The sequence below is a fragment of the Pogona vitticeps genome, chromosome 11 (genome assembly GCF_051106095.1).
Source record: "Pogona vitticeps strain Pit_001003342236 chromosome 11, PviZW2.1, whole genome shotgun sequence".
NCBI lineage: Eukaryota > Metazoa > Chordata > Lepidosauria > Squamata > Agamidae > Pogona > Pogona vitticeps.
In genome coordinates this window covers 24,569,109-24,579,938 of record NC_135793.1, presented here as the reverse complement: position 1 = coordinate 24,579,938, position 10,830 = coordinate 24,569,109, and the positions used below count along the sequence as shown (strand labels likewise).

General features: G+C 46.7%; 1 protein-coding gene across 1 annotated transcript; it reads right to left on the bottom strand.

Annotated features, from left to right (window-relative positions):
- Positions 1-902: 902 nt before the first annotated feature.
- RAP2C (RAP2C, member of RAS oncogene family) lies at positions 903-10,830 on the bottom strand. Its single transcript, XM_072981208.2, has 4 exons — positions 10,671-10,830; positions 9,501-9,863; positions 5,820-6,140; positions 903-3,360 (listed from the first exon to the last, which is right to left on the bottom strand). Exons 2-3 carry the CDS (start codon positions 9,771-9,773, stop codon positions 5,862-5,864), a joined length of 552 nt encoding a protein of 183 aa, XP_072837309.1. The 5' UTR covers positions 9,774-9,863; positions 10,671-10,830; the 3' UTR covers positions 903-3,360; positions 5,820-5,861.

Sequence of the window (10,830 nt, the reverse complement as noted above, 5' to 3'; positions counted from 1 at the left end):
CTTGGTGGGGCGTGGAGGCTTTTTCTGTGGTTAGTCATAGGCACGGCCACGGTGACTCAAAAGGCTGCACCCTAGACTTCCAACAGCTTCAAGCAACCCACGAAGCCCCTCTGGCTCTCTGCCCGGCCGTGCACTGGTCCCAAATCGTAGCGCTAAACCAACTTCACGGGGCTGTTGGATGGAGAAGGGCCAAACGTTTTGAACGAACTTGGTACGTTGCTCAACACTTGGACAAAAATCATGCTAAAGTCGTTTTTTAAAAACAATTGTGATGGAATAAGATCTCTTCCTCTGTATTTCAGGTCTCCTATGTGAGATGAGCTGGCTTGATAGCTGTGGTTTAGGTCTATGGCTGCGGAGCCAAAAGTTGGAGGTTCGATTCTTCACTGTGCCTCCTAGGAGAAGAGCCCTCCTCTGTGGCCTTGAGTAAGCTGCACAGTCCCAGGGCACCCCGAGAGGAAGGAAAGGGTTTCCATAAGTTGCAACTGACTTGATGGCATATAATTATGAGCTGTCTGGGTAGCTCAGTGATTTTGGTAGAGGTTGGGAGTTCAATTCCCGACTGTGCCTCCAGGGAGTACTCTGGGTCAATACATTGGCCACTCAGAGACCACTGGTAACGGCATGGCTAAAAAAAAAAAATCTTGTAAATAAATAAATAATAAATTTGTAGCTCAGCAGGACAAGATGCTCACACAACTTACAGGATGCATGTGTGTGAGATTCTCTGCCCAAAGCCCCCTCTGGCTCTGCTGGACTGGCAATGCACATAAAGGCACCCTGTATTATACAGAACACAGAACTCCCACGTACTAAAACACCCACCCAGCTCATTTCACAACAAACAGAAAACATCACCATATGAGCAAAGCTTTGCCAGGAACGAACCGGTCACACACAGCTTTGGTAATACAGGTATCTATTTTATTAAAAAAGTTACAAACAACTGTAGGGTTCTCTTACAAAGTAAGAATGAATCAAACAAGGGGTTTGTGTGTTTGTTGGGGGGTGATGGTTTGTAAGTTTACAAAGCATTAGAGCATTGTCCCAATTTCGTATTGGATGGATTTCCAGAATTTTACCCTTTCACCAGTAAAACGTACAGTACATAGGAGACACTTAGGTATGATTTTTAGGTTCTTTCAGGCAAATGAGGGCTGTGAGTGGTGTCCACGCAAACATTTATTGATTGCCCCCCCTTCTCCTGGAAAAAGAGTTCCTTCTCGATGAACAGCTGGGTTTATGTGCCTTAGGTAGGCAGTTCACTGGGGCGCATGGAAATGGAGCTGACGTGCCACTGATCAACCAAAAGGAACGGCCAGAACTTGCAAAAAAGGGTGGTTTGGGGCTACCAACTCTCAAAATGCCCCAGACAGAAGCTGGGGTTGGTTTGGGGCATTCTGGGAATTGTAAAATAAATAAATAAAAATGATTTTCCCCCCAAAGTGGTATGGGAAGGTCCTCCTTTCAGACTCATCTCTCCCACCTACCTTAATTCGACAAAGGGGTGAATAACCTGAGATCGTTTGAGGGATCCCCGGAAATGGGTTTTGCTTAAAGAGCCTCACCAAACTGTTTTGAACAAGACATGACGCCCCAGCCACCCGCATTCATGAATCTGAGGCACAGTAGCTCAGGAAACAGGCCAGACTGTACCGGGTAAACAGACAGGTAGAGAGACCCTTCGACCTGTATTCTGTGCTGTGTATGACAACACTTCTTAATAACTGTTTGGTCACTTATTCCAACTGGTTTTTACAAAAACATATGCTAGAGACAAACTGAACCTCCCAGTATTTTAAAAGACAAGGTTATCTCAGATTCGTTCTTAACGTTGAGAGTCTGTAGCCGATCAATTTTTGTGGCTATTACAGGACCAACCCATCTCTATCAGAAGCATGTTCAAATGATTTAAGGTGGGCTCTTAACACCTCTCGTTATGGTGTAGCAAAACACATTACGGTTATTATTACAGGGGAGAGAATATGGTTTTGGAGAACACCACTAGAAAAAAGCTCTAATTCTCACTAGAATCGTATCCAACTACAAACACTCTAACAATTCATATATTCCTCCTTCCGTCTTAAATTTGTGTTGCTGTTTAAATGTTTCAAGTATTCAGACAAAACAGGTAAACTCTCGAGAAGGCAAAGGCTGGATAGCGAGTTTGCACATGGAGTTACAGCTCTCACGCTGTTTACTGGAAACCAAAAGCAAGCGAGCAAGCCATCAAACTAACAGGCAGAGGCAGTGCAACAGAGCTCCAAAAATAAAGCTAAACTGATATTGCTTGAAAATATTATCAGGGGAAGAAAGCATATTTAAGAACTAGAAAAAGGTAAGGGTTAGTTTTAATTTGGACTTGGTTTACGCGTGCAGGTGTCCACCAGCCATCCTCTCGAAAGACGAGCCCAAAGTCGCTTTTGATTTAGAACGCAAGTCCTCGGGGAGAGGTGAGAAAACGCCTTTGTCGTTCTCCCGAGAAAAAACACACAGCCAGAAACGGGACACCAATGGAGAGGGGGCTGCTGATTTTGGAACATGACCCATCGGAGAGAAAACAAAGCCAAACCCAAAAGCTGAACATCATGTAATAACAGATAATACACATACATCTTCCAGAACGCCTCCTGTCCCAGTGACATAGCTTTCTATCTTCACACCAGATCAGTGACGCGCCACCACAGCTGGGACCCCAAAGAGAGAAGGTGGCTCAAAGTCCCTTTCTATGACACCATCACAGGTAAACAGAACATTTCCAAAGTTTCAACCAGTGACATTTGGGAGGAGAGGAAAACTCTCCCCCTCCCACCCTCCCCGCTGCTTCTTTTTGCAAATCAAGCATGGATGTGAGGTAATATACAGAAGTAACCATTTGTTTAAGGCTCACTTTTTATTCTCCATTTAAAATTTTCTTCTTTTTAAAAAGGCATTGAGTAGGTAATACTGAGTTTAAAGTTTAATAAATACAACTTCTGGAAATCAGTGAAAGAAACCATAATATTAAAAAAAAATCGAATTCTTGCATATTAGCCATTAATAGGAAATTAGAAAGCTATTTTAAAAAAACAAAACAAAACAAAACAGAGAGAGACAGGATCAAGAGATAAAGAAGAGATTCCAAAACGTTATGGTAAACATGCTAAGCTTTTCTGTCGCAGGCCGACGGATCTCCACAGCCACTCACTCTGCTGACCTCTTTTTTTTCTTTTCTTTTCTTTTTGCACTCGATGCCTGGAAATGTGCTCTAAAGAGAGAAACAGGGTACTTTTTTTGTTTAAAGCAAGGCTCAGTTCTGCAGCCTGGGATGTAAAGGGTTCTCCAAAGCAGCATCTGTGCAAATTTTCCTCTGAGTTTTATCTGCAGTTAAGACAAAGAATTGGTGAGAGGCAGCATTTTGCTCCCCGGGAGACAACCAAGTTTGGCCAAAGTCCGCTCACCCACTTCCCGCCACCCACTTTTCTAGCAAGCGACTTTTCCTCCTTCCCTGCGCGGTCTCTTGGCTCCCTGTCTAACCGATTTTACCTGAGTCACATGAAATTAATGAATTAAAAATATTTTTTGCCACACCTTTCTCCTTAAAAGGACCGAAAGGCGCTCACAATAATTAAAATAAAAAGAGATTGAAAAGCAAAAACCAGTAAGCACATTTTTTTTAAAAAAGGAATTAACCAAGTACCATATTTTAAAAAGGTTAATAAAATCAATACTAAAAACACATTTAAAAACAACAGAGCACAACAATCTATGGAAAAAGCCTCTCCCGGGCCACTTAGTCATGAAAGAAAAACCCGCTAAGGAAAAGAACGTTGGGTCTTATCCTGTTTTGAGATTGCCGGGCCATTTTGCTCAACATTGGCTGTGGCTCCGCAGAGTTTGAGGTCGGATTCTTTCTTCCGCTGTGTACGGACTTGGCATTGAACATGGGATATCCACCCACCCTCCCTTGTCACTCTCCCCAGCCTCTCGAGTTCTTCTGCTTTGTTCGAAAGCCTGCAAAATGGCCTTCAGCCATTCAGCGCTGAAGGCGGTGAAAGCCAGAAGGTGGTGCTTGCCTGTCTATCTGTCTGTCTGTCTGTGTCAGGGCTTGGCTGAGACACTATACAATCCTCGGAGCACAGTCCATGGGTCAAAGAAGAAAGGGTTTTAAGGAAAACAGTAAACTTAGAAAAGGATAGATGGGACTCTCTTTGGGATGTCACCCCAACACCCCAAGGCTTCAGAGGGAAGAAGAAAGACCTTCCTGATTAAGGAAAGAGGGGGGCTGGGGAGCAGAGACCACCACAGGGAAAAACAGCTTTCTCTCCCCTCCTCTTAGGCGCCAACCATTTCGGTAGAATGGAACAAGAAGCGACCCGGCCCTTCATGAGAAGCAAAGCTTTGGATACAGGAGGGAGGGGGGAAAAACCCCTCTGCTCTGTCACAGTCTCAGTTTTATTCCTCAGTTTCGACACCTGCTCTTATGTGCAGGCATGCCCTCCGCAGCCGCCTTTAAAAACTCAAAAGCACCCTCGCTGACACATTTCCACAACTTTCATCACCTCTTGCCTTCTCTGAGCCAACAGGCCCCCTCCTGTTATGCAGAAGCACAGTTGGCACTGCCAGGAGCTCTCTCTCCTCCTCCTCCTCTTCACACGTTTCTATTTTTAAAATAATCTGCATGACTGAGAAGGAGTTCAGACGAGCTGACATACAGACGGTGGCCCCCGTGGGCTGATCAACACCCACGCTTAAGGAGGCCGAGAGGTCTGCAGCAGAGCTGGCAGGCTCCCTTTTGCTCTAGACGATCATCTGACGCAACACGGCTGAGCAAACAAGTCAGAGGCAACCCCTGACACACACACAGACACACACAGAGGGAGAGGAAGAGAAAGAGAGAGACCAAACCACCAGATCTCCTTTTGATTAGACTTTTAAAAGTGCTAGGCACCCAAAGCAAGTGTCCTTGGGAGAAGCTGCCCTTAGCTTATCCAAAGGGGTCTTCAAAGGGAAGTGGGAGCCAGCTTGCCTTCTGCTGCTCCAAAAGGCAGGACCCACACCAACGAATGGGTAAAAGGATGGGACATAAAATATTGGCACATCTCGGCAAGAAACTCTGAGACTTCCTCTCAACTAAGCCTTAGCAGTGGCATGTCAAGGTTTCAGAGCAGGGAAAAGCCTCACAAAAGCTGGGAAACCACCAAAGGATAAGTGTCATGGGGAAATCTCCAGAAGGGCCAGATCCAGGACTAGAGCCTGAAGTTCTGGCCTCGGAGCATGGACATCTAACTCCTGATTCAGCAGTGAACACAACCAGGCTGTGTTAGGCAAATAGTTACCTGTCCTATCAAAGGGGCTGCATCTTCTCCTCAAGGTCCTCGGCCACAAGACTGTGGCAAGAGGGACACACGAGCAAGACTCTCATTATTTAATTTTTTACGACCCAGACTGGCCCTCCAGGATATTCCGTCTACAGGATGCAGAGCGCCGACCAACCCCTAAGCTAGTAATCCCGCCACCTTCACTGTTTTTATTCAGTTTAACTGTTCTTATGTTCTATTTTAAGTTCAGAATATCTTTAAGTTATAACATCTTCCAGTTTTGTTTTCTGATCTTATTTCAATGTGTATTTTATTTTATTGAACATTGCCAATTCTTGTTCTTATTTTTGTTGTGAACAGTGCAGAGTGGCCTTGGTAGCCCGATGGGCGGGATACAAATAAAATAAAGCAGAATGAAATAAAACAAAACAGAATAGAATAAAACCTAGCAACCTGGAGAGAGTGGGGAGGGGGAGATGCAACAGCAGCTGTTCTGTGTGCTTCAGACCGTCTACCGACCTGCTCTGTATGGCCATGATTGAGGTTTCACTTTCTCCCGTTTCACTGGACAACGCAGGTTGTACAACACTGGTCTTGCTTTTCGGGCAGAGACGCATAGTTCATTTGCCTCACGATCTCTGCAAACAGTTCGTCCACCATGGTCTTGCTCTTGGCCGAGGTCTCCATGAAGGGGCAGCCCCACTCCTGGGCGAGCGCCCGGCCTTCTGCCGACAAGACCTCCCTCTCCGACTCCAGGTCGACTTTATTCCCCACCAGGATGAGGGGAACCTTCTCGTATCTCTTCACACGAACAATTTGGTCCCTCATTGGCTTGATGTCCTGAGGAAGAAATCGGGCCCATTAATGATCTTGGGAATGGCAGGAATTGAGAGGGTGTTTGGCTCACACCCAGCCTTTCTCGAGGACTCAAGGTAGTTTGCAAGAAAATTAAAATCACAGACTGGAAACTGGTCCACACTAAAAGTGTTCGTGATAAACCATTACATAAACGGCAGTGTTAACACACAATTAATCTGAAAATAAGTTTAAAGACTACACCAAATCAACCCCCAAATAAAACAGACACACCAGTGAAGTATTCTCTACAGCAAGTCAGTTGTTGAATCAAAAGGTCTTTGCCTGCATGCAGAAAGAGAACGGCAAGGAGAAGACCAACAAAACCTTCTGGAGCCACCACCAGGAAGGCCCTCCCTCATGTCTCCCTCAAACATGGAGCAGACAGGACCAAGAAAAAGGTCAGCCAAGAGCTCAGGCAGGTTCATATGGTACAATAAGGTCTTTTCGACAGCCTGAACTGAAGCTGTATGTATAGATAGCAGTCTATACGTTCAACAGCAAACCTAAATAAGTTTTGCAACAAATACACAGTCTACATGACACAATGCAAAGCCAGTTATAATGCACAGGCACTAAGTGACAGTTTTCCTTTAAGGACAGCTATCAGACTAGCAGATTGAACGTCCAGGGAAGAAGGCAATTTATCTGTATCGTATCACCTATCTACAGTTAAAACAATCCACATCTTAAAAAGCATTCTTCACTAAGGCATGCCTCTGCCTAAAGGGGCATCATTTAGTGCTGAGACGATACAAGAGAGAAGAAAGGACACAAAGGAGGAATTATTGTAGCCTACCAAATACATGTGAGGCTTCCTACATTTGCTACCGGCCTGGGAGTGCAATAATAGGGGGCCTATCAAACATTTGGCAGGGTGCAAGCCGTGGAGAGAACAGCCGCAAGCTGTGGAGATTTACATTCAACCTTAAAAAAACCCCAATATGAATATTTATTTACTGTATTCATGCAGGTGACTTAGTGTGCAACACTACTCTAAGCGATTTGCACATAAAAGCAATAACCCAAACATCCACAAACACAAATATACAAATTTTCTGCTCCTTACAAATGGTGTACACCTGTAAAAAACCTGATAAGTCCCCCCCACCCCCCGGCCACTGCTTTGCACTTTTCTAAAACACAGAAGCCATTAAGTATTGAAAACTACAGTTATTAATGCCATCCCATCAGAAGGCTTCCACCTCCTTCCTTCTGATTAGCAATGGCAAGGTGGGGCAGGGGAAGCACCCCCCCCCCCAAGCAGCTGAAGTCTAAAAGCGCACTGCTGGCCAGAGTGAAGGAGAGAAAAAGGCACTCAATTAGGGATCAAGAGCTTCTTAAAAGCTTCGTTTCTGCTGCAAAACGTAAGGGATGTCAAAGAGGGAAGAGGCACAAACAACGTGATAGAAAAGGAATGCCAAGGAGGAAAAAAACTGGAACTGAGATAGCATTTATCACGCTCAGCATTCATAGATACAGGCTCAGCTTTTTAGCTCTTTGCGTGGGCGGAACTGCTCTGCCAAGAAGCTGGAATCCACCCAACTCAACAAGTTTGCTGGTGCCAGGAAGGAGGGCTTGCGCTGCTCAAAAGAAGCAGCTCTCGCTCTTTCCCATACATTCCTTTGCCTGCTTGCCCGGTCCTCTCACGTTTATTTTATGGATCTGAAATATCTGTAGCCCCCTTTCTTCCTTGAAAAGGACCCAAGGCAGCTTACAACAATGAAAGACAATGTTTAAAGTTGAAAACAAGGGGTATACAATGACAGTTCACACCATTAAAAGACAATATCTCAAACTATAAAACAATGGAGGTATCTCACATCATTAACAGGCAATATTAAGGCAAAGACCAATAAATATGCCATTTTTTTAAAATGTCACTCTGAGAAATGGAAAAGACAATGGAAAAACACAAGGCACAGTAAAAAAAAAAATCAAAGCGGTAATGCATGGCAGTCTAACTAAAAGTCACACACAGGTAGCGGGTTACTGTGGGAAGACTTCATGAAGATAAAGGTCTTTGCTTGTTTGCTGAAGTACAGCAAAGATGGGGCCAGTCTGGCCTCCAGTGGGAGGATAGCACATTTAATCAGATGTCTTTCCCACATGCCAGCATGTTTCTGTGTCACACTTTCCTTCCTCCTGCACAAATCACGGCTCCAGATGGACCCAGTTAGAACTAATACTCAAAGTAGCCAGGCTGAAACTGACGTATACAATTAAGGCACCCACATTTCTAAACTAAGCTATCACCGATATCACAGCTGGAAACGTAGAAAAGAGTGCCTGAGATAAAAAAAGATGCTTGTTTGTGATCTGAACGTATTTTGAAATGGATGATGCATACGAGCTGGAAGCAATATAAAACAATATTTTCCCTTTTGAAAACTTTGCAACATTTAACATATCTTGGCACAGTTCATAAGCTGGTGTCAGCAACACAATTCACTACTACTCTTCCTGAACCAAACTCACTTTGGGAAAGAATCTGTGGACAATTTAAAAATAAATAAATCCATAGATGTATTCGCGAAGGCTTTCACGGCCGGGATCTAATGGTTGTTGTGGGTTTTTCGGGCTCTTTGGCCGTGTTCTGAAGGTTGTCCTTCCTAACGTTTCACCAGTCTCTGTGGCCGGCATCTTCAGAGGACAGCACCCGAAAAACCCACAACAACCATTAAATCCATAGATCTCTCTTTTTTAGGTAACATATTTTTTTTTATTTAAAACAATCCTGTCAAATTCTGCACGAGTGCCTGGTTGCATTTTTAACAGGTAACACATTCACAGAATCATAGAATAAAAGAATTGGAAGGGGACTATTGGGCCATTAAGTCCAATCCCCTGCTCAATGGAAGAATTCTAATCCAAGCAGATCGGAAAGATGGTTGTCTAAGTTTCACCTGAATGCCTCCAATGCTGGAGCGCTCACCATCTCCTAGGCAATGAGTTCCGTTGTCATACTGTTCTAACAGTTAAGAAGTTTTTCCTGATATTAATCCAAAATCTGGCTTCCTGTAACTTGAGCCCATTATTGCATGTTCTGCGCTCTGGGATGGCTGAGAAGAGATCCCCTCCCTCCTTTGTACGACAACCTTTCAAGTATTTTAAAAGTAATATCCCATCTCCCCTCAAATATTTTTTTTTCTCAAGGTTGAACCTGCCCAGTTCTTTCAGCCTTTCCAAGTAGGGCTTGATTTCCACTCCCCTCATCATCCTTGCTGCCCTCCCTCTGAACTTGCTCCAGATTGTTGGCCAGCTGTATCTAATGCCTTTCCATCCATTCAAACAAATCAAAAGGGTTTTCAAAAGCGGAATTTATTACAAAGCGGTACTGATTACCTGGAAAGACTGTTGGTTGACCAAGCTGTAAACCAGGATGAACCCTTGGCCGTTCTTGATGTAAAGATCACGCATGGATGCAAACTGCTCCGTCCCTGCGGTGTCTAAGATTTCAAGTACTGACGGGGAACAGTCCACTTCGATCTCCTTGCGGTAGAAGTCTTCGATGGTGGGGTCGTACTTCTCGATGAACCTCCCCGTGACGAACTGCACGGTCAGGGCCGACTTGCCCACCCCCCCACTCCCGAGAACCACAACTTTGTACTCCCTCATGGGCGCTGACTTCCCCTCCGCACAGCATAAAACAGGAATCCTGCAACCCGGGTGGGTGGCCGGCTGGTGCTGGGGAAGGACAAGGTGGCTCTGCAGACCGGGGGGGGGGGGGGGGAGAAGAGAAGATAAAAGAAACACGCTCAGCACCCAATTCTGCAACTTCTCTAGGCCTCCTTCCTGCATCAAGGGCAAGTGAGTGAGTGAGAGTGTGTGTGTGTTGGGGAGAGCAAAGCCTGAGTTTGTGGCAAGACGTGTGTGTGTGGGGGGGAGAGGCCTTGTTCCTTAGAAAAGGAAGAGGAACTCCTGGGGGGGGGGCTCTGGTTGCCTGGCTTTCCTGGGGGTGGTGGTGGGGAGAGTGAGTCGCAGGCTCCCTGCCCAGGCAAGATGGGGAAGGCACAGACTCACACAAGAACTGGGTGTGTGTGTGTGTGGGGGGGTTGATGAGGGCCTGACTGTAGGAGAGGATGGGGGGCTATGGGGGGGTGGAGGGTCGTGGGGCGAGCTCAGTGGTCCTGTCTGCGAGGAAAGGGGGGAGGAAGCGTCTCCCCCACACACACACACACATATGTGGGAAAGCCCCCCCCTACACGAGCAGGGAAGTGTGTGTGTGTTTGTGAGGGGGGGATGGGCCCCCTCCAGAGAAAAAGCTCACGGGGCTCCCCCTGGGAGGGCGAAAGGGGGGCATCACGGGGGTGAGGAAAGCTGTCGTCTTCAAGGGAGGGGGCGAGGCGGTGGGGGCCCCGGGAAAGGCCCGGCTCCGGCCTCTCCCTCCCTCCCTCTCTTCCTCCTGTGGGGAGAGAGGAAGCGGGGCGGGGAAAGAGCCCCCCTCAGCCCCGCTCCCCTCCCCGCCGCCCGGCCCAGCCCGGCCCGCTTCTCGCCTCCCTCAGGCCCGCTCACCTGCCCCTCGCGGCCCAGGCCCCGACCGCCGCCACCGCCACCGCCGCCTCTTCCTCCTCACTCCATGGCCGGCCGCCGCCGCGCTCCGCTCTCGGGTGGGGAACCGCCCGCCTACCCGGAAGACTTACGCGGAGGCACCAGGTCCGGCCACTTCCGGGAA

Coding starts and splice junctions, on each gene's coding strand:
- RAP2C (XM_072981208.2), bottom strand. CDS start 9,773: ATGAGGGAGTACAAAGTTGTGGTTCTCGGGAGTGGGGGGGTGGGCAAG. Junction 6,141..9,500: donor TCAACCAACAGTCTTTCCAG/GTAATCAGTACC, acceptor TTTCTTCCTCAG/GACATCAAGCCAATGAGGGA.